Source organism: Aulostomus chinensis, chromosome 17 (assembly GCF_037954235.1).
Source record: "Aulostomus chinensis isolate RoL2024-O1b breed Wild chromosome 17, RoL_Achi_v1.0, whole genome shotgun sequence".
NCBI classification, from domain to species: Eukaryota; Metazoa; Chordata; class Actinopteri; order Syngnathiformes; family Aulostomidae; genus Aulostomus; species Aulostomus chinensis.
This window is the reverse complement of record NC_141336.1, coordinates 23,894,959-23,919,161: the sequence shown is the minus strand read 5'-3', so window position 1 is coordinate 23,919,161 and position 24,203 is coordinate 23,894,959. Positions and strand designations below refer to the sequence as shown.

The 24,203-nt window shown below is 42.8% G+C and overlaps 1 protein-coding gene across 3 annotated transcripts in view; it reads left to right on the top strand.

Annotated features, from left to right (window-relative positions):
* Positions 1 to 24,203, top strand: part of alk (ALK receptor tyrosine kinase) — a 334,907-nt gene that overhangs the window by 145,098 nt on the left and 165,606 nt on the right. For 2 of the 3 annotated variants that reach the window (XM_086182128.1, XM_086182131.1), the window contains one exon: positions 16,366 to 16,530. In XM_086182128.1, the coding sequence (XP_086038254.1) occupies positions 16,366 to 16,530 (165 nt within the window). The remainder of the gene's footprint in view (positions 1 to 16,365; positions 16,531 to 24,203) is intronic. The other variant, XM_086182129.1, reaches the window with a different exon arrangement.

The following is a 24,203-nucleotide window of genomic DNA, read 5'->3' as shown; positions in this document are numbered from 1 at the left end:
GTGAGTTGGACATGGCCAGCCCTGCTGAGACAGACAGGCAGGCTCAGCCTCGCATCAGCTCGCATAAGTGTCTCTTTCCTGCCTGCCCTCTCCCATCAGCTTGGTATTGAATAGTTTTTGTGAGTTTGAGTGTATTTATTTTCTTTCAATCCAGTTTAAGACAATCAAAACTTCTTTCAATTTTTAACAAAAAGGCAGTGTACCACTCCAGTCTTGTGGCGTGATATCAAATTGGTTGGAGAGTTTTCAGACTGGCCCAACTGTCTCAACAGTCTAACAGAGGCTGAAAAAAGGAGAAAAAAATTGGAATTGTGACCTTAGAATCAAAAGCCAAAATTAATCTTAGTTTCTGGGAATTGTGACAGTCTCGGATCCAACAGGCCGGTGTTAATGACAGTGAGGGACGAAGGTTCTCAGTCGTCCAGGTCATGGTAGCTTTAAGTGTTCGGCAGAGGCAACTGGACTGCTTGAGGTGTAGAAGACGTTTCTCCTCTTATCCAAGAGGCTTGTTTGGTTCTGAAGAACTGAACTTTGGGTATGAAGAACTGAAGAAGCCTCTTGTTCTTCAGAACTGAACAAGCCTCTTGGATAAGAGGTGAAACGTCTTCTACACCAAAAGAAGTCCAGTTGCTTATGCCTAACTCTTAGACGACAGTCAGGGATGGTTTTATATAGTCTTTTACCATAGTGGAGGTATGTGTACCATTGTGTCTTCTCCTGGATATACTTTTTTTTTTATTGCCTCATAAAGGGTTTAAAGCTCTCCAGCACTGTGTTGATATTCCAGCTATGCCACAGTAGATGTCAGACTGAGGTCGTGGATGTGTCCAGCACACAGCACACCTTACCACACCTGCGCGTTCTTGGTGCTTTGACCCAGCACACAATGTTTTCCTAACTTCATCTAAGTGTTTTTGTGCTCCAACCTTTAGCCAGATCCTAAGACTTCCTAGAACTGTATTTTCCATCAGTGCATTTCCTTTCAAAGAGCTGTTGTAAAGAAGATAATAATACCTTTTCTCAAATCCAGACCATTTGCTGCAGCCAACAGCGCTATGCTGTTGAACCAGGGAGTTTGTGTGTCCACCATTGCAAGATCCTTATTGTCTCTTCTGTTGCTGTTTCTTCGGGGCCACCGCCACTATCATGTTAATTTTAGTGTTGCAGCAGTTGTGGTCATTTCACGTATTTATGTGAGTTGCGTTGAGCAGCTCCTCATTTTGGGGACGATGATGGATTCCAATGGCAATAATCAAGGTTTATTTTGTATCCACATGGAACCGGACTGAGAAGAATCCCTGTCAGCACAAGATAATAGTTTCCTCCAGTGTGCTTCATATGCACTGTGAGCAGAACAGCCAGTCTAAACACCATACACACATGCACACACGTGCACACACACACACACACGTACACACATACATATATATATATATATATATATATATATATATATATATATATATATATATATATATATATATATATATATATATATATATATATAAGCTGAGAACAGACACAGTAATGTGGGTGGCTGATGTGAGATGATACCGGATATTCTCTCGCTAATTTAAACTGTCAGTCAACCAACAGTGCAACCACAGTTCACACATACAATCACAACCTCATAGCTGCACTCATCTCTGCTGATATTTTGCGTTTCTCAGCGTACATCTGCTCAGCGTCCAGGGGGCTGCTATTTACTACATCTTGTACTTCTAATGAATGACACAAGATTAGATTGGAGGTCTCATTCATTCACGAGCCGGGTCTGGAATTACAGGCAAAAAACATGGTGTCAGGGACCTTTTTCAAAATAACTTGGCATGTTGAAGCTTCAGGACACTCTGATTGTTTCACGTGAGCATTATGGAGTCATTTTACAGTTTTATTTTTGTTTTGTTTTGTTTTTTTGGTCAAACATTTTAAATCTTCTCACCATTTACTCCCAACTGTTTGGGAGATACTGCAGCATTTTTTCCTGTAAATCTCTTGCAGTACTAAAAGCACTTCACCTGACCTTTCATGAGGTTGAGTAGGATGTGACTTTTCATTTTTGGATGAACTGTCCCTTTAACATTGGCCACACGCCTCATGCAGGTGGATTTCCTGTGTGCTGTATATATTTTGGAGGGCAATGCCTCTTAAAAACATGATCGACTGTAGTCTGCAGCTTTTTGTGGAGTCCCGGCCTCAACTGTAAAATAGCAACTTCACGGTGCATTCTAGTTCACCTCATGAACTCTGAAGTATAAATCATCTTGAACAGAAAAGTGTGTGATAGAGTTTGTGCTGCATTCAATAGTGCCTCCGACAGACAGGAATCTATTTAAAAGGCCAGAAAGGTTATTTGGAATGAAAAAAAAAAAAATTGTTTGATTTGATTTTCCTTTGTTGAAAAAAAACGAAATCACTTTCTTTTAGTGCAGCTCATTAAATGATCACACAAATAGAAATATTGATTATAATCTTCAGAAAATAATCAAACAATTAGCAGTTAGGATTTTTTGCACTATCCTGTTTTTACTTATTCATATACTTTAGAAGTACAATCGCATCACACCATTTTTTTTCTCCGTGGGCAGGTTAAAATAAAAGGTTTGGAGGGTTAAACTTTTTATCTACCAGATATTTGGCTGCTAAGCTACAAATTAAATTTCAGAACTTGTTCACAAAGTTAATTTTCACAGTAATGTTAACATAAAATTGCTTCAGTGAGTCCAGACTAATTTATGAAGACAAGTGTGAGTCATGAGATAAGCGAGTGTTTGACTGGAGTGTGTGAACATCTCCGTGATTCTAGAAGCGTGTGCATGTGCAGGCGCGTCACTTCAGCCTCTCAAAGCTTGTTCACATTAGCCGAAGACAACAGCGAGGTCAGAGGTCATCCCGTAAGGGACGAATCAAAAGTTCCCGCAGCACTTTACTGTCACCCAGCTGTTTATGAAACGCATTCATGAGTGAGACATCCTGCGGTGGAGGTTCATATGTGTCACTTTGACAACTATTACCCTACCATGTTTTCAACTGATCAATCCATCATGTTAGCACCGTGAAGGGGCTTAGCTTTCATCCCCGCCGGTATTGTCAGCAAACTGCAGGATGCATTCATCCAATATGGTGATTATCCACGGGGCTGTAGCAGCGAGGGTCACATCTGGACAGACAAGATAAAAGTGACACAGCCCAGTGAGACAAAAATAATCTTCATTCACTCAAATATTGCAGAGTTTGCCAAAAAAGTGAAAACACAAAAACAAAGGTAGTATATTTTATTTGTGCTGTATTTGAAACATTGTAGCATGTTGTATTTTCTTTATGTTGTGAGGCAGCTGGATTCAGGAGATCACCAAAGATTCCGTCTGTCTTAGGCTTCGAGCTGCACGTTTGTGTCTGAACAACCAATCAGCATCCTTTGAGGGGATATGGGCGGGGTTTAGGTGTGACTGCTGCAACTATTCCTTTAAGACAACAATGGCCGCACCTGAAGAGGTCGGCGTAGATGCTGCCGCCGCATCAGTTAGATCACAACTGAGTCCTCTCCTGACTGGCTTCAGCTGTTACGTCTGCGATTCAATCTGATTGGTTGGAGAGGGCCTGCGATAAACGGTAGATTGCGGTGATAGACGGTGATGGACAGAACAACATTTTTGTGGCTTGTCTTTCTACAGTTGTGGGTAAGTGGCTTCTCAGATTGAGATAATATCAATCAAAAGTGGCATCTTGGCTCACAAGATCCTGTTTTTAAATATTGGTTGATTTTAAAACATGGGAGACGACAGATATAACAGATTTAACAGCTTTTTTTCTTAAATTTCATCCCTAGATTTTTCTTAAAAAATGCACCCCCCAGACAATTTGGTCAAGATACAGAATCACACACCAGGCATTTACCCTCAACAGTATTACCGTGGTGCTTTCAGGGACAGAAGAACTCGCATGTGACTTCAGCTAAACACGTTCGTGGAAGGGGACTCTCATCATCAGCTGAGTGTACTTAGAACTGAATACTAAACCTGGCTGAAGTCACGTTAGAGGAATCTGCTGATTTCTTGTCGCACAACCTGAAGGTGAATTTGAAGAAAGCTTCAAGCAGTGCTAGTTTACTGCATGATGTGTCATTGTTTGGTCACGCTTCCTCTTTAGCTTGCTCTCATTGGCTGTTGCGAGCTTCAAGTCACTAATTTATTGTTTCTTTCTCACCATATGAGTCAGATTTCATACAGTCAAAATAATTCCATTTCAAGTCGTTGACATAAAGATTATCTTTGTCAAACTGACAGGATCATTTAGGCAGACGACTGGTTGCACAAGGCTGCACCAGTCCGACACCCAGTTGTTGCGATGGGTGAGTGGGTCCTTGAATCGGCCCGATTCTCCAGTGCTGCAGGCATTACTTCTTCACGGTCTTAGAGATTATATCCTGGGTTTGTGCTGTCTGGTAACTCTAAAATACACAGTTTGCTGTTTACAGTCTCAACCTGTTACTGCAAATAAGAAACTCAAATTGAATGTTGCAAATGGAAATTGCACACCCATCCCTCACTGCCACTTCTAGTGTCAGTATGGCCTGCCCACCCAACATGAACTTTCCTGCTGCAAGCGTGAAAAACAGAGCACATCACATATTGATGTAAGTGGGTTTACATTGGCGCTGGCTGATATGTGCTGCATCTCCTATAGATGCCTGAGGGTACTTAAAGTGTCAGTCTCGACGTGTGAGTAAAATCCTTGACAACATGGGAAAATTATTTGACATTATGGGATGAAAATGGGATTGCATGGTGTTACATGTGACAGCTTAAAAGGAGGCTGAGGGAACAGGTCTGAAGAGGACAGGTCACACAATCACAGCATGTCGAACATGGCTGTAGGCTGCAGTGATAAATCTCAGCTGTCCCCACAGCATCTGCTGTCCGCTGGCATTTATTACTTCCCGCTAAAGCCAACACAGGCTGACTGGATACTCGCCACGAGTTCCCCAAATCCTGCCTCCTCTGCATCCATTAGCAGCCTTTAGCATTTGGGGATACAGGGTAAGTCACTTTTCTTGTTTGCGTTTCAGCTCTGGAGAGAGAGAGAGAGAGAGCGGGTGAGAGAGAGGTGTTTATGGCCAATGTGTACTCGTGATGGCAGTTGTGTCAGAGCCTTCTGACCTCAGCTGTCTGCTGCCTCCAATCTTACAGCGTGTTGCCTTCCCCTGGGGTGAAGCGTGCAGCAGGACTGTCCATTGCCATATTTTGTTTAGCGAAACCCACCCTACATGCCATCTTTCTCACTCCAGACTCATTCCTTGCATCGAGATGGATGATCCTGGTTCAACTGTGGCTGCCAGCTGTAACCCAGGCTCTCAGATGGATGCTAGCCACTTGAGGAGTCGCTGTGCTCCACAATAGAACATCTGCCTCACTCAGCTGCTGCTGCTGTTCTCATGTAATGAGACACAACAGTGGAGTAGAACACATTTGCAAAAAGCGGAGGATTCTAAAAGACAGCCCAGCAGTGTGGGAGCTTTGATATGGCGCCCTCCTGGAGCAGCGTCATTCAGTCTTCCCATCACCTACAAGAGTCCACATTGTGTCATTTCTATACCTTTGTAATTTTGGAGAGGAGAGCCCATAGAGAGCCTCCATGAGCGTATGTTTGCTTGTGGAACTGAACTAAAAAAAACAAAAACAAAAAAGGACATTTTTGAGGATATAACGTGTATATTTTCATATGAATAAATGTTACTTAACCTTCAAGCCTTCACCGAACCCACTTACAAAATCACCACCAGGTGAATCTCTGATTTTACAGTTTTTAGTTTGTGTATGTAGGGACGTTTCCCTCCTGCTGAAATAAATACTGAGCATGCTCAACCCGTTGCGCACCAGAGATTTTACTGGCTACTTCTAGTTAGCCCTCTGCTAAGTATCTTTTTCTAGACTTTCAAAATATTCTCAGATTAAATGCATCAAATCTCGGAAAACAAAGTGAATCATTTCAAAGGAGTTGTGCGACGCTCAACACTTTGTTTCCATCATTTTTACAGCTGCAGCAATGACAACAGAGTGAGCTACAGGGAAGCCTATCACGCAGTGCAGCACAATATAGCTTTAAGAGTGTATTATGTTGTAATATTTCTACAGGAGGTGTCAGGAAGGATGGTTTCCAAGATGAGGCATAAGCTATAGTTCAGTACAGCATCAGATACCCACAGGAGATTAAAATTCTAATAGATTAGCACTACATAAAATGCATCAAACATAGCAAATGTATATTTGTTTTTAGTGTGTTTATCATCCATAACATTAATAACACTAAAATAACATTCTTTTTTTTTTACTCAAAAGATTGTCTGACTGCGACTTTTAATTTAGCTGTGAATGAGAACAAGACAAACAGCAAACATTTGAAGTAAATGACTGATCAATACACCGCGGAGGATATCATGAAGGCACACAGACGCTTCTTTAGTTGTTGAGGAGAAATCGGGAAAGATGCCGTCCTGACATCTGTCTTCCAGGGACATTCAGTGACCAGACAGATAATTGTGGCTCTGGGTTCTTGTTGGCTGTTGCAGGGATTTGGAACATACTGTAAGGCCAAATGCTTATTATGGTTTTTGGTATTGTCTGTAGTCTCTCCAATATCTTCAAGGCCTTACAGGACCAGCTGAGAGGAATTTCTTTTGACCTCCTTTCGGCAGGCTGTCTTTGTAGTTTTAAAGGGTAGATGCAATAAGTAGAAGAGTTCGCAGAGAATAGGAAGGCTGACATTTGACTTTGATTCCATCGGATATACAGTCAGAAACCATCCCACTCTGTTGAGCCCAAAAATGTCAATGAACCGACCTTTCAAACTAACTTAATGATATCTTCTTTTCACTTGCTGTCAGTCTACAGATGCCAGTTGATCACATTCAAAACAATCTCTAACCAGGACAAATGGGACCTCTGATTAGAGGAGAGTAGAACTGATTCAAATCAAACTCTGATTGGCTGAAGCTGAGTAATCAACCACAAATGTACTCATTCAATCCGCGTTTGTCCATAAAAGTGAAGTAAGATTTCTGTTTTTTTTACAATATACTGCACAAGTAGATAGACATGACATGGTTTCTAAACATTTTGACATATTTCTACCAGACTAACAGCAAATGAGAGACAAGGGGGCCAAAGCTTTCCTCCAGAAGAACTGGGTGGAAATACCAGATGTTCCCAGGCACAAGAGCACGCCAATATACTTAATAGTCCAGAGTGTCCGCTTAAGAAGCAGTGACCGAGCCACATGAGGCTGGGCATCGTCACGATGAGAAGTACAGTACTCTGAACCTGGGCCTGCGATGGAGCATTTTAGCAAAGGAGAAATTTAGTAGTTCTTTTAGTAAAGGTTAAAACACCAGGTCCTTACGTGAGCGTGACAGTCGTTGTTGCGATCAATAATCATCGCAATTACCTGGAGCGGCCACACTAGATGTGTCGTATGAGACACAATCCTCACTGTGCTGCACCTCTCAATTTTTTTTGTGTCAGGTCTGATTTTCTTTTCTTATTGTGGTATGATGTGGCACAAGAGAAATCAGATCTTTGAGCACACAGACACTGTAAGAATGGCCATAAAAAGTCTTGCCTTCTTTGTAGTTCAAGCATTTCCTTTCGACATGTTTCATTCCTCCCTGTCAAAAGCTACTCGTCTGATCGGTATGTATCTTCTGCATCATTCCAGCTCTAGAAGAAATGCATTACCGTCGAATACCAAGGCTATAAAAAATGCAAATGGATATGTAAATATGCTCAGCTTGACACAATCTCATTGTAATCAGGAAATAAACATATTCATCATGTCAGGTAAAACGTTTCATGGGGAGATTTGTCAGTGCTTTCCTTACTCTGGATCTACAAAGAGACATACATCGTTAAATGCAATTTATGTGATGCCAAAAGTGCTTCTGTAGAATATTCAGCATCTCATTTTTTAAACATGTAATCACACAGTTGTGCGCTACTGGGAATTGACGAGTTCATTTGTACACAAAATTAAGATGGCCACAGTGTGCTGGCATCAGAACGACCTTGGGCTGTGTAACACGACACATCAATCTCTGCTGTGTTGATGAATGAGGTCAGGGTCAGTGTCGGGAAAGGCTCATTAACCAATCTTACACCCTTGTTAACAAAGTCGGAACCAGCGGCAAACCTGGAAACGCTCTGCTTAATTAACGATTTCACCGGTGTTTTTACATTGAATTTATTCAGGATGAAAAACCCTGGCAGATTCATTACATGAACCCCGCCTACTGACTTTGTTTACAGTGGATAAGTCAAGTTATGTTATAAAAGTAGCACCAGACACAAAGGAACAACCTCAGCTGCGCGTATAAGACGGGCACATATGAATAATCCATCAAGCTGTGCTTCGTATTCACAGAATCAATACCGATCCTGAGCTAACATCGCAAACCTCCACTGTCACCAGTCCACTTTCTTTCACACACCAACTTCTCCTTCAGCGATGGTTGGGTCAAACTTACTGGGTCTGATTGGCCTTCATTTCTTTATGAATTGCCTTCATTTCTTGTCCAGAACCTCCAGATGCTCATCGTGAAATCGGACCAGTAGCCGAGTTCGCTACAGTTGCTTTTATTAACATCAGGAGAAGGGCTGTATTTTCCCAGTGGTCTCCATCTTGCTGTGACTAATTGATATTTTCCCCATCAATGATGTATCGTTTCACTAAACCAAGTTTCTCATCCAAGCTGCAGAACAACTCTGGGTCGCGGTCGTAACTATAATGTGTTCATCTCTCAGCCTCAGTGTTCATAAGTTGCCTTTATTAAGCCTGTGTTGCTGAATGCCTCTTACAGTAGCCTGTAAGAACAGGTTTTGAGTGAGAGCTTGGTTCAGACCAAGTGAGACGAGGCCAAGATACAAGTTCTCATTGAATTTGATAAGGATGGAGCATTTTAGCTGCAGGGGTTGGGGCCCCAGAAAAGTCGATCCAGAACCAAATTTGAGACAAACACAACCTGACGTGTCACTGCACCTGCCAATCGTGTTAGCTGCATTAACCGGCCCCGGAGACCCCCATAGCGTTCTGCTATTTCCCTTGCAACAGAGAGCATTGCATCAGTGTTTAACAGCAGCTGGTGAACTACTTCTAGGTGGCTATCACTGCACCGTCACCTTCTACACCCCCGCTGCACTTGGTCTGAATGCAGCCCAACACATCCCAGTAAAAGCAACAAAAGTCTGATTCTAACTTGCATTCCGTGGTTCCTTGATTGTAGTTATTATGTGTTGGGTTATGGTGACGGTTCAATTACATTCCAGTGAGGTTGCAGAAGTAATGGAGTGTAGATGAGGTGGTAGAAATAATGCTGATTGGGCTTTGATTTCAGCTCAGTTGCTTAGAAGAAGCTGAATTATTGGATTACGTGATGTTTTGAATCAGTGCCATTTTCGTCACAAGCAAGTCATTGTTATTGAATTATCTATAAATGCCTGTCAAAGACATGCACTAAGTGCGCATGACCTAAATGTGAATTCTTCTATCCCCACTTTTTTTCCTGATGGTTGCTGACCTTGTAAAAACATGTTGGACCGTAAGAATTTAAACTGTAACAGCCCAAAAAAATGGTGAACGGATATAACTGAGCTCTCGCCTCATAATATCTGCCTTCAGATAGAGAATTGTCGGGTCTGAAAGGCTGACATCATCTATGAATATTAGAGTTTTGAAATTACCCAGCCTCAAAATCATTGAAGCTTTTGCCCTCGTTATTCAAATGATTTTAACTCAACACTCAATAGGCCTTTGATTTACATAAAGCTGTATTACACATGAGAGGGCCTTTACACATTTATACAACAGTTGAATATGTGGTGCTGAGCAGCATTACCCGACGTGATTATGTGCTAGCAGCACCACAGACGTAACACCAGTCGTCAATCAGGATCCTCAAGCTAATGCTGTGGGAGGCATTTCATGTGTTTCTGTAGTTAAGAAAGATTAATGTTATCGTTTCTCACTCACAAACCACTTCTTGACGACATGCTGTTCTTTCACTAAACAAAACAAAAAAAACCACCCGTGTAATGTGAGGTGAGAATGGCAGGGTGGATGTCTCACTGGTTGTTGGAACGCCACTCCAACCTGCCCCGTGGCACAGCCTCATTTAACATCAGTAACCATCACCTGTCACACGGCATCAGACCAGGACACCTGTGTGTCCAGCACATGAATTCTAACATCGGATCGTCTCTGTGGTGCCGACACGTAAATCTAAATCATTATGTGCCATTTTCATGCACTGTTGTATTCATCAGGTTATTTCACATGTTTTTTTGTGAGATAACCTCGAATAATTACCTCGTGTTTGGAGACGGATCAAATCCAAAAACAAAAAAAATTACTTGCCTGTAATTAATGCTGCTCTGCCAAAATATTAGGGAGCAACCCAGGATTATTTTTGGCAGACACTTGGAGGAAGGCTCACCACACGGGGAAAGGTTTAATGGTAGCTATCATTTCTACACATCTCCTGTTGTTGCTTTGGTTCAGTGCAGTCATCAAACTATAAATGTTGCTCAGCTAGAATATTAGTTTTTTTTTTTAGAGAATCTGAGGCTTTTTGCCAAAAAAAAAAAAAAAAGCTAGCAAAAAATAAAACCCAGTGTGTGATTTTGAATGAATGGACCTTAAAAGCTGTGTCCCGGGTCATTTGGCAAGTACTTAGCTCTTAGTCACTTAGCACATGCAGAGGGTGGGCGCCACTGGATGACGGAGCCAGATCTTGCTCACCGCAGTTGAATCATATCTCTCATCCCCATTTGGCAGCACACCGCCATGCTCAGCTCGTCATTCTGCCAAGTGCCTTTCTGCATGCTTGGAAACTGGTATGATTTTCCACTGAGGGTGGAAAAATGTGAAGAGGCAGCTCAGAAACTTTGTTGTATTCGTACGGAACCCTTAAATATTCTCAACCACGATTGTGTTTACTTTCAAAAACCCAACAAGAAGCTGCATGTCCATTTTTATTAAAAGTCCCAACGATACCAGAAGTTATTGATGGCTCTCTGGTCTGAACGGTGGGATCGCTGCAGACGTAGATTGAGTGCGTCTCATTCATATCAGTGAGACAGCTGCATTTCTAGGAGTCAGACGTGTGCCGTCTGCAGCTGTAAAGGGTGCGGTTATCGTACAGCCTCATCCCACCCTGGCTACAGACTGTTAATGAAGGAAAAGAAATCAGCTTTCACCGCAACGTCTCTCATTTCTCCACATCTCATCAGAGCTCAAGGTCACTTGTAGTGACAGGAAGCAAAGTTTATGTGTTTGTTTTTTTTTTAACCGAAGTCTTATGCATGCATGGAAACCATTACTAGTGGTTAGGAGCAAGAGCACTGATGATTCCTCTGTACAGGCTACTACTTGTACAAGTAGAGAGCCAGGTAATTTAAAGGCAGAGTAATACAGCCTTGGTCCCACCTCATTAGGTGAAACACCTTCAAAGTATTTCAGTCCAGTGTGTGTGCGTGTGTGTTCGTGAAGTTTTGAAAATCACTTCCTGGTTAAAGTAGCTTTTAGTTTTCCTGAGCCACAGCGCCCTCTGTTGGTGACTAAAACCCGTTGACATGCCCTTACCTTTAGAATGTGATGAGCTAAAACGACAGCTGTTGACTGAGGGTTTCTGTGAGTGAGTTGCAAGACCTAATATGGCGGCATGTCCCCAACTGCTGTTTCCGCAGCGTAACTGCAGCGAACGTTGACAGCGGTTTGGCGCTCAGTGGGCGGGGCACGCGTTTCAAATGTCAGTGGTGCCTGCTCGTTTTGATTTAATTGTGGGAGGCACAAATCACGATGAAGATCAAAATCTGATCAACCACGCAGCTCTAAGTTTGAGGCTACGGTACCCGCGTCTGTCCCCTCAGAGAAAGCTGCGTTTCTGGATGTGTAGCTCTGTTTAGTACGTAGGTTAAACATGTTTAGTGGTGGGCTTAAAGTGAATTCTTAATGTGCATTACCCAAAAACACTCTTGAGACGTGTAGACGGCGCTCGCTGCCACCACCATCAAAAAGCAAATAAGGGAACATAATTTTGAAGAATGGTGTTAATACAGTCTAGACCTATAGAATTTATTCAGTGTTGCGTTGAAGCGGTTTGTTCATGTATATTTAAGCAGAGTGGTACTGGATTATTGAACAGACAATAAAACACTGTTTCACGAATCGAGTGGAACAGCATGTTTAGGAGCACCAACACACAGGTGAGATGTTTAGAAGGAAGTTGGGCCGTATATTTTTCGATACATTCTGCTCCATTAAAAGGTTAGGAAAAAGGTGTTCACAGAAAAGTTGCGAGGAGTTCCTCAGCATTGTTTCCAACTATATCAACTTGTCAACAAGTTGTCCACCAACTGTAATTGGCTGAGTTTATAATGTTTATGTTATGTTTGTGAAGTATTACTCTCCAAACAGTACAGAAGGCCAGCCCAAATCATCCATCTCCAGACTTGAACTTCTCTGGTGTCAGCAGTGTACATCCTGAAAGTCAAGCACAAGGAAAACAAAAAAAACCCCACAAAAGCCCTCCATGACTCTGTAAGACAGCACTGCTTGAGCTCAGATAATGCAAGCTTTACAGCAAGAAGAAAAGAACGAGGAGTTTATAGACTAAGAATTAAAAACAAAACTTTTATTGAAAGAAGTTAGTGCTCTTGCCCTAAAATCAATACATGAAATAGCTTCTGGATTCTTCGAGATGCACACAGCAAGGGGAGGTTTAAAATGGTGTGACAGTCTGACCAACAATGAAAAAGTCTCTTGTGACACTTGTGGTGCCCACCAAGGCTGTTGCTCCCCCACTATGTTGATCTGATAAGCCTTTTATTAATGATCAGACAGCGGCCTGTTAATCTCGTCACCATAAGTCTGCCAGAAGTGCATCCCTGAACATTATTGCTCATTAAAGGCAGGCGATTACACTGGCTTGGTTTCTAGACCTCCAAATTGCTGTCCACATCTTCGCTTTTTAATTAGCCTATTAAAATACATTTGCTGCTGTTGTCGTTGTCTGCTGAGGAAGTGAATATAAACTGGCTATTTAGTCCGATCAGGCCTAACTAATCAGGTAGGCTGCTTACTGTGTTGCAACACAACAACAAACCATTTATATCACTGATATCAGTTGTGATGGTTGGATGATATGTTTGACGGGCGTCTCTCAGCTGAATCTAGGCAGTTAGCGTCACCATGGCAACCTCCAACTGCAGTAGAAGCTTCAGTTAGACTGACCAAACGCTTAACAGACATTTTATGTCTATTTAGCCAGTGTGGGGCTAATTTACACACTGAAGTACATCATGTTTGTTGCAGCAGAGGGGAGGGAGCGTGCATCAGCTCAGGGCGGAAACAGTCATTGCGTAAACACGGCCTCGCATGATCACCTCATGGATAAAACTGGTCTTTTGTGCGTACACACACACTACTGCGGTTCTGATATACAACGCGGTACACTCAAACCTCTGGTGTGTCAATCAAATCATGCTATTAGTCATAAATGTATCACTGACTCCTGTTTCCACATGGTTTCCCCCCATTTCTGAGGAAGATGGACCTTGATGGAGATCTGTGCTCTTCAAGTGCACCTCAAGTTTAAGTGAAATGAGCTTTCCTGGCAACATGTTTCATTTCAGTCCTTATCCTATGTGAGCTTCGCTTTTTATATGGTGCTACAAAATAGAAAAAGGATATTGGAAGGGCGCTGGTCATGTTTATTGCTAGTTGCATCACTGAACCCACATTGTTTCATAAGCTGATTCGTGACGGTCTCGCTGTTTGAAATGCTGCTCTCGCCCCTTCCCAAGACTTTTGTGGGACACAAAATCACTGGATCAAATCACGCCATTACACATGGTCGTGCACAGATGAATAATATACGCGTTAAATGTGGTGACTTGTCAGGACTTTCAGGCAAGCAAATTTGTTTGCCTGGTGATGTGTAGAGTTTAAGAAGAGCTTGACTGTGATGATGATTGACTTTTTTGTTTAATGCACTGATGATTTTGGTTGCTGTACAACAGTTCAGCAAGTTCTCTGTGTTCTGAAGGAACAGCGCAGGTTCTCAGTGTTCTGTAGGAACAGCGCAGGTTCTCAGTGTTCTGTAGGAACAGCGCAGGTTCTCAGTGTTCTGTAGGAACAGAGCAGGTTCTCAGTGTTCTGTAGGAACAGAGCAGGTTCTCAGTGTTCTGTAGGAACATTGTGAATGAAACCTACTGACTGACACGGCGAGATGATGCTGTAATATTAAAGTTCTTCCCCTCAAAGGCCTTTGGTTTTCTATCCCAGAACATTTTTAGGGCGAGTGTTCTTTTTATGGCAGTAAAACCCTCACTTGTGTTACACTTGAATCTGTGTTTGACTGAACATGTCAAACATAGATTCGAGTTCTTTACGTGGCATTTGTATAACCCTCCTCCACTCTTTCCAGTGGAAAAGCACACTCTGAGCGCTAAGAGGCCTGAGTAAGTGGGAGGGAAGGGCCTCGAGGACCAGTGTAGAGTTGGTCAGTAGAAACAAGCACCAGCATCATTTGGCACTACTCTCCGAGTCTGACAATCATCTCCACTATTGAATTCACATTTTCCCCTCCAGCTTTCCACTAATGATGATGCACTCATTTGTCCAGACTGTAGTTACTCATGAGTCCCTCACCTGTGGAAATGGAGCAGGGGAGGAGGGGCCACTGACAGTTTCAGCGGAGGCGGAGCGATGGAAGGTGAATGAATATCACATCACATTATGTAGAGCAGCCTGAACGCGTGTTGCAGCGAAGGCTGGAGGTCATGACCTCACCCTGGCCGTGAACCCAGGTCTACAGGGTATCAAACCTATTCACTGACCACAACACCAAAGAGATGGGGTTGTGCATTTCTCCCCATCCATCAGACTACAACTACACTGCGATTTGGTGAAAGATATTGTTGAGAGACACAGCAGTTTGGGGGGAATTTTTCTGTTTTTTTCTTACATTCCAAGAGTCAAACTAGTCAATAACTCAGGACGGACTGGACGGGGCTAATGGTGCACTATTGTGAATATTCTGCGAACTGGAAGGCTTGTAGATCATAGTTTTATGCTCAAATCACTGTGTTTGTGGATTACCGGGCATACAGCCGGTTAAAGAAGGCCTGGATTCTACCAGACGATGTGCTTTGCAATTTGTTAATGAAGAGTTTTGGTCAGTTTAGCCTTTCAAACTTGCACTTGTGAATGAATCTTTCTGCATTCTCTAGCTACAAAGAAGAGTGACGAAGCAGTGAAAAAAAAAAAAAAACATCCCTGTGAGTGGAAGATACCATTTTTTGAGGACTTGAAAGTTGAAATCCACTTTCTGGGTGAAGTACCACTTGAAAGGGTTGCTCACATAAAGGCTTCCTTCAGTTTATCAAAGTCTGTCCTCTTGAAGTGGACCCAAAAAGCGGCTGGCAGGAAGGGGAGCCTGTACATTTTTGCTTCACATTTGAAAGTTGTCTTTGTGGTCCACTTAAGCTGAAGGGGCAGCAAAAATGCCGCGTTCCAGCGATGACCTTGGAGCAGTTTGTTTTCACAATGCACAGGTGATGTAAACTTGAGTTGGTCTCACTTCCCTTCGGACGCGTCTGGGTTCATTTGGACTGTGGCCTTCCACCTGGAAAATGCTTGATTATCAGTCTGAGTTTCCTTTTGAAGGTGAAAGGGACAAAGTGTGACACCCTGGACAAACACTTGGATCTCCTCGCACATGACTGCAGAGTAGAGATTTCACAGATGAAAACATAAAGAAATGAATCTTTTAAACTCCGTTTCTTCAATGATTAAGTGTAAGAAATCATCCCATTTCTGTAGAATAAAAACAAAAACTAGATTGAATTACATTTTCCCTCCCTGATCCTTTCTTTACCTTTTCTGCCTGATCCTTTGTCAAATCTGGAGGCTGCATAATTATATTTTGTATACTTGATTTTGTGTCTGAACCTCTTTTGTTTAAAAAGTGAACGAAAGTTTAAAAAAAAAAAGGCCAAAAATGGTGTCTGCTGCAACACTGTTTATTTAATTGAACACCTCATTCCCCCTGGCAATGCATATAATTACTATTCTCATTTTCTAATCAGTCTGAAGAAGCCGCTTTTGAATACATTTCAAATAAGTTTGCAGTCATCGTGTGCGGCGTTATTTGAGCAGTGATCAGCTTCCTCTCCCAGTGGGCTCCGATTAGTAGGCTTCTTGTTCACTTCAGTTTGTGCATCATTTCTCAGTATAGGATCGTGTTGAACTGTTTGTCCCACTGCTGCCACCTGAAGAGTTTTGACCCAGGATGAATTTCTCTTGTTTCACCAGAGTCACACTGCTACAGTAGTGGAACGTGTGATCAGCACCTGGTGGATGGCATCCCAGAGTTTTCATGGAGCCTCGTGTCAGCAGGGGACCTCCGAGAGGAAAAGAGCGAGAGGACCGGAAAGAGGGCAGGAAGTCCGCAGGGGTGGGAGGAAGGTAAGACACAAGGTATCACTTTCCCCCGTTGCAGGGGAGTTTGATTGTTTTTTTTTATTATATCCTCTGCTCTGTCATGAAAGATCCAGCATCCATGACTTCCTGTTGTTGTAGCATGTCACTGTCTTTGCCTCAAGAAAACCTAAAACTGAGAAGCAACACGGCAAATTAGTTTGGTATGTTTGTTAAGATACTATCCAGATATGAATTTTCCATGAGGTTTTCTCAGGTGAATCTAGTTTACTGAGCCAGTAGTCTGCAACACCTTTCAAATCTTCCATATCCTCCAGCATCGTTCATTTTCATACCTCGGAAGATGAAAAAAACAGCTCCCGTCATCTTATCTCCCGAGGTGATGGTGAAATGGAGGAGGACAGAAGGGGCTATTTATTTCCCTAAATGTTTTTTTTTTTCCATCACAAGCCACAAGTCTGAGACCAGATGGGTGGAGTGCTGGATGAAATTGGAAAAGTGAAATATGTTGACTGGTAAGAGGAAGGAGTTAGTGCGACTGGACTACAGAAATGATTGGTGTTTTAAGAGAGGGAGTGTGTGTGTGTGTGTGTGTGTGTGTGTGTGTGTGTGTGTGTGTGTGTGTGTGTTACATCAGATTAAAATAGCTGCAGTGAAATGCTGTTTTTATTTTCAGGGACAATATTTTAACCTTTCATGAGGGGTTGGAGGATAACCTGTGACTAATGTCTCAAAGCTAGAAGTGCAACCCAGGGATTTTAATGATTGACACCTTAACCTCCCCTCAGCCCATTCAGCAACTCACTAGTCAGTCAATGCGACGAGGTGTATTTCTCAAGCAGCGTTCAAGGAGCACAGAATTATCCACAGAACAACGCAACAGGAACAGTAGGTAATTCTACGCCCTCTCATCCAGAAAGTGTTGTTTTTAGGGGAAGCAGAGCTGCTCTCAGTAGGTTTCCATGTTCAGGTGCAATCAGGCTAGAGCTCGATTGGGCCATTTGATTTGAGTACTGTTGTCGTCCCAGAATACAAGAACCAGGGAATAATTGATCTAAGGAATTAAGTGCCTACTGCATCCACTGGGCGTGGTAGCCAAACTTAGGACCCTCTCAGTCTAAATAAAATGGATTCAGGTATTTTAAAAGTCCAGTTTCAGCCGGACTAATATCACGTAAACCTGCTGAAGGATGAGAATTGGTGAGGCTGATCATTCATGTCGTGTAGATGCCACCGCTCTTCCTGTATGTCAGCACCGTCTGCTTTTTGTGGCTCATTCGGACCAGCATTTTATCTTAAGAGGACTTTTCCCGTTATTTTTCAGTCTTTTTCTTTATTTCCCCTAATTTGGGAACTTCCGCGTTAACACAGCATATAAGGGCGAAATAAATTCATTCATTCTGGCACCCAAGATGTTCGTGGTGTGGAGGCACGTTGGGTGCAGTCACAGAAGCAGGCAGCCACGGAATGAAGGACTTCATGCACTTCAGTAATTAGAGTGCACCAAAACTTTCTAATAGACAAATTAAACAGTGCAGCTGAACTCAGAATAAATGAATCCGAGTCAGACCGAAAAAAAAAAACCCGGGGGAGGGGGGGGGGGGTACAGGGTTCCCAGGCGTCCTGGAAAACCTGGAAAATGATCGACCAATTTTCCCGTCATGGAAAACATATGGAAAATGAGAAAAAAGGGCAAATGTCCTGGAAACGGTTAATGTTTCCTGGAAAATTATTTATCCTCCCACTGCCTTGTGAGCGAATGCAAATGGGTGAAAAGTTATGTGCATGCATGTGTGTGGTCGCCTTTTTCTGGGCACTGCGCTTCTCTGCTTCTAGCCTGCGCTGCGCCCCACATGACCCTACCAGCCAATCAGATTTGCATTTCCGCTTAGAGCGGTTCTGCAACCCAGTGTTTTCAGTTAGTTTTGTCACTAAGTTTCATGACTTTTCAGACGCCGTTAGGGATTTACAGTAGTGCCTAGAGACAAAACTCGCGACTCTAAGTTGAGAAGTGTCGCTATTATCGGTCCGCGAGCGTGAGGTTTTCTCTCCCGCAGCCACAGCCTCCTCTCTGTTCTAAGTTATAGCCAAAGACTGCACCTCAAATGTATGAGTAATAAACATGGAAACAGTCTGGGTAAATGCAAGTTACAACTTTAGAAACAAACACTTCCAAAGTACGAGGGGGACAGAGAAATGTAGCAGTGTATGACATAATCACTTGTCTCTGTAGCCGCTGAAAATGTCCTGAAAAATAATTTCAGGGATAGAGTGGGAACCCTGGGGTAGCATAAATTCCCTGATGGTTAGGAGACAGTCAGGCTGGTGTGATGAGCACTGATTAACTGATAAGATTAGGGATCAAATGTAAGTTATCGGCACAATGTGAAAGAAATGACGGCTGAAGCGAGTTAATTCAGAGCAGCGTCAGGTCTTTGCATCCTCCTCCCTGACCCTGTCGTCGCTGCTGTTATGGCCATGCATGAATTTGTGTAACAAAGCCAAAATGGAAACCAAAGTCGATCATGACTGACGGTAGGCAACGCAGAGCACAAAGGAAATCTATTTACATAATCATGTTCAAGCCCCCAGTTAGCCGCAATATAGTTGCCGTGTTTTAAATAATTGAGCTGGGCAAGCTGCTGTCTCCACACATTTTCACTGGCGTTTGCAATTTAAAAGGGATGGAAATAAGGGATGAATACTTAATGTCCGTGATCTGTGGGATTGCTTGTGCTGTTTTCTTCAGTACCTAACTTACCCGCCCTGAGATGTCCAACTCTGAAGCTTGTAAACGGACAGTGTTTCTTTTATCCGACGATGCCGGTCGTTAGCTTTAAGTGATGCAGGCACAAGCTGACGAATCACCGAGATCAAGCACAAGCTCAGTCACCATAAGCAGGCTCTTATCAGCCGCTATTGTTTAAGTATGCTGTAAATGTTGATGCCAACTAATGAATAATTTGGAGGCTATGCACTGTAAAGAATAAAATATTGCATACACTACAGGACCCAGGGTTCCTTCCCTGTTGTGGCTGCTGCAGTATTGGATTTGGCTCCATGCTTGAAATTCCTCGCATAGTAATTAAGTGAACTGTTTTTTTTTTCTATTTCGGGAGCTAGGAGGTTAGCTATTGATGGAATAAGCTACTGATATCAGAGTTGGTTTAAGAAAACATGCTTTAATCTGATTCTCAAAGACCTGCAACACTACCCACAAACCTGACGTGTTAACGGTGACGCCTCTGATTGGAGGAGTCTTCTGTTGCCATGGGAATGTTTACTGCACTGTCTGCAATTTGGAGTTTCACCCATGAATGCGTTTATAATGTCATCTGTAGTAGAGCTGGGCGATAGGGCCTAAAAATAAAATCTCCAATTTTTTTTTTTTTTTTTTTACAAAGCAAATCTGATTTCCAATTTTAATCGTTTCTCTCTGCCCTTCTCAAAAGCAAACGAGTTGACAAAAAAATGGCTCAAAACAAGTTTTAACTGAATTCCTTTTGTTTTACTTCAAGGTTAAAGCGCAATCTGACAAGCCAAAAACAAACTAACCCCACCATTGTAAACACTTTTGGAACTTTTAGAAAGCTTTCTCTGAGCATGTCTCATTTTCAGCCTGGCAGTGATACAGTACACCTTCAAACTTTGAAGTTCAAGAGTCATTTTTGATAAAACTGACGCAATAATGATTAAAAAAAAACAAAAAACACTCCCCTGTGTGCTTTAAGCGCTGGAATAAATTTCCCGTGCTGCTTCCTTTGCTTGCAGCAGATCTTGAACTGACCTCACAGCGAGCACTTGTTTGTTCTAAGTCCGTCGCAACAAAACCGAACCAATTCCAGGTAGCAACACCTTACCTTGGCACAAGCGCCGGCCTTCCCCTGTCGCTGCCATTTGCGAATCTACAGCATTTGGGTGCGCCCCGCAAATGTACCCGTGTAGAGCATTGCAGTGTATTAGTTCCGCTTTTGAGACTTTCGTGTAAAATAGGCAATAAAAAAATCGATTTTCATAACAACACATCTTCCTGAACTGTAAATTCAAATGAATCGATTTAATCGATGTATCGCGCACGTCCAGTCTGTACATGGGGAGCACGCTGAGCACTTATTGTGAATCCCCAATAAATTTATCTAAACATTTGATCCGTTTGAGGCGTCAGTTAAAATCTGTTTCAAGCTCATTAGTGTTCGGGCTAAAGGAGGGCTAAACCAGAACTTACTGAGTTTTGCCAGGAGGACCTCCTTCATGCCGCCGAGGAATCGTCCAGTATTTGGAGATTTTATGTTCATTGAAATCAGCGCCGTATTAGTTAACTAGGTAGCGACAACAAAGATGGCTGGTTGTTCATGAAATGCAGTTTATCTCAATGCATTTGCCTTCGCTGGTTTGGTGAGCAGTTCCTTAACTCTGTTCCACTTTATTTAGTCTTTCTCTGGGTGAAACAAAACCACAAATCTAAGAACAGGCTTTTGACACTTTTGTTAAGAACTCTCTGGAATATCAGAGGAGAGAATGAACAGGAAATTCAGAACCAGTGCGAATGTGGGCGACCTCTTTTGGCTGATTTGTGGAGGTGGTTTGCCAAATCAGTGCTCTGAGTTACTAATGAGAAAAGCATTAGGTAACGACGCCATTGGCAAAGCAATTAGCATAAAGACTTAACATTTAGATTGTTATCGCAGTTTGCTTTGACAAAAGCTCGTCCTCTGAAGTGGTTTTTTCCCCCCACTGTGAATTGCCAACAGGTGACATAAAGCTGTGAGCAGGGGCGAAGGAGTACGCATCCACTCAGGAAACCGTCCAAAAACCCCCCCCCCAACCTCAGTCCTGAATGAGTCAGTCTGTTGAGTACAGTTTACACCGACTCTGAATGGAGACTCTGCAAAAAAGGGGAAACAAAAGCAGAAAAGGATTTGAATGTATTCGGCTTCTGCTGTGCCCTTTTTGTGTGTGTGTGTGTGTGTGTGTGTGTGTGTGTGTGTGTGTGTGTGTGTGTGTGTGTGTGTGTGTGTGTGTGTGTGTGTGTGTGTGTGTGTGCACGCGCGCGCAGAGTGGATCAACTCAATTCCATGTCCACTGATGTCTCTTGCCAAAAGAAAGTCTGAATATGATTACACATTGATTTCTCGCTTCACACATCGAATAGAGAGACATGAGATGGAGCTGCTGGCTGACTGGCATGAGGAGGTATCCAGTAGGAAGGCGTTTGCTGGAGCCGTTGATTTGTTTGTTTGTAATGGAGTGGCCCTGAGGCTGTCTGTCATCTGCCAACTCAGGGAGTCATGTGGATTTGCTTAGCTGGGCAGAGCATTATAGGATTCAGGATATAAAAAAAAAAGGAGAAATGTGGAGGGAGCCGCAGCTTACAGGAGTTAATTTTCCTATCCTACAGTGGTTTGAGTGTTAGGAGTTCAGGCACGCGCTCGCAGGGTAGATCTTGCTCTTTGCATTTAAACCAGCGGTTTATCATCTGTCACATGGAGCAACGTTGGGAACAACATTTGAAAAACATGTCTGAGTATATTAACGGTTCATGGCTCACAGGCACAAAGTCACGTTAAGAGTGTAGGAAAAGTGTTCCGGCATGCGCTGGTATTTTTAATGTGATCCACATAATTCCTCTGGTCAAATCAGTCAGTGACCCTGCACTGCCCTTGTTATGCTTCTACACCCATTTTTTTTTAGGTTTTTCCTTTCAATTGTCACCCCTCTTTCTCGCTCCCTCTCTCTCTCTCTCTCTCTCTCTCTCTCTCTCTCTCTCTCTCTCTCTGTATATATGTGTATATATATATATATATATATATATATATATATATATATATATATATATATATATATATATATATATATCTTCTATTTGAAAGAGGTATGTATTTTAATGGTCATTGTGGAGACTGATGCTGCCCAGTTTTCCTGATATCTTTTCAACCTAAAGCTAATGGACTCCTCATGAAGGGGGGATTTATTGCAAAACTCTTGTATTTTACTGCATTTGCTTTATCCAGCTGTACCTAATTCTTTCTGCAGACAGAAGCAGAAGGCTGCAGCTTCGCCACGTGAATAACACCACGCACAAACTAAAGTGGCTTTTGCAGTGTCTGAGTGAGGCCTTCTGGGAATACCTTCTTGAGCCCCCTTATAAGGATAGAACAGCCCGGGTGAACTCTGTCTTTGCACAATCCACAAGATATAAATTGGTAAGGAACACTGCAGGTGAAACTTATTTATTAGAGGCTCCACACAAAGTTGGAGCTCAGTGAGTAAAACTTTTGGCTCTAACTAGAGTCAGAGCCGATAAACTAATGTGTCTACAGCAGGGTCTTTTGACCCGGGCTTAAGTGCTAGTTAAAATCTTTCCCATTGTAGACAAAAGCTAGATGTTAGTGGGTGTTTGCAGGTTTTTCTGGAAGTGGAAATGTGCTCAGGCAAGCCTTCCAGCAAGAGAACGAATTAAAATAAAGCAGAAAATGATCAATGCAAGAAGAGGAGCTGAAGACTTTAGAGAAGTTGGGAATTTGTTCACAGATATCTGGATCCATAACTCCTCAGACATGTTCTTGAAACATAAATGACAGCTCTGTACGACAGACCACAAGGCAGACACACAACAAGCTACAACCAAATTTTTTGCAGCGACATCCCACAAACTGCAGTGCACAAAAGCGTTTGTCACGAGTGTAACTTCACTCACACACAGCGTAGTATCGCTGGAGTCATTTGTCCATGGCCTCCTGTTGGTTGTTGCCCACACACACCCTCCACTGGGTGTGTGTAGTATCACCAGTGGGAGCATTGTGTGAAGCTAAAATTCTCCAGGGCTCCAGCACTGTTATATAATAGGGCTGGCATTTGAAGCAAGACTTTTTGGGACTCTCATCTATAAGCTGACCTATTGAGCAGCGAAAAACCAGGACACGGATAGAAATAGCTAACTCCATGGCAACACACTTAGCCTGTCAGACCTGTGTGTCTGGGACCAGAAAAAAGATGAGTGGGGCATAAATAATTGAACAGTTGTCTTACAAGTAGAAAACAAAAGTTGGCTTACTAGCGAGTCTCACTCGGCTGCACTGCAGATTGAACCCATGTAGGGAGCAATGTTCGGTACCAAAATGAGCGAGTGACTTCACTCGCTCATCTCCGGAGGGATCCACTGTAACATCATGATATTGCCTCCAGCTGCTCCATGTTGGGCACACACCTCTCAACAGCAGGGAGTCAGTCATTAGGAAGAGATTATATATTCCGACATGTAGCACACTGTAGCTTGTGATGTCAAGGATAGCGGACCACCTTAGCTAAATCGAGGGTTAATTGGAGGACTGCACTTTACGTTGAAACAACTCTTCTTGGAGTATACCTCAGGGAGATTTGGTTTCCGCTGAGCGTCTGTTCTAAGAGGAAGTAATGCTCTGATTAGCATCGATTAGCATAACAAGAGAACATCGTAGTGTGAGCTGAAGGTGAAGGGTCAGTGTTGTGATGGGTCAGAGCCTTCTAGGGCACCCTACACTAAATCTTTAATGCAGTTAGAACACTGCTGGTCTGACCTCTGTGAGCTAAGTACTGCTCTGTGTTGCCAACCATGGCTGTTGCTTCTGTGCTGCAGCGCTCTCGGTTGGTGGGTGTAGTTGGTTTTCATTTTCAAACATCAGTGTATCACTGCAACGGGGTGACAGAGGAATGAGTCCTCAGAATGGGAAGAG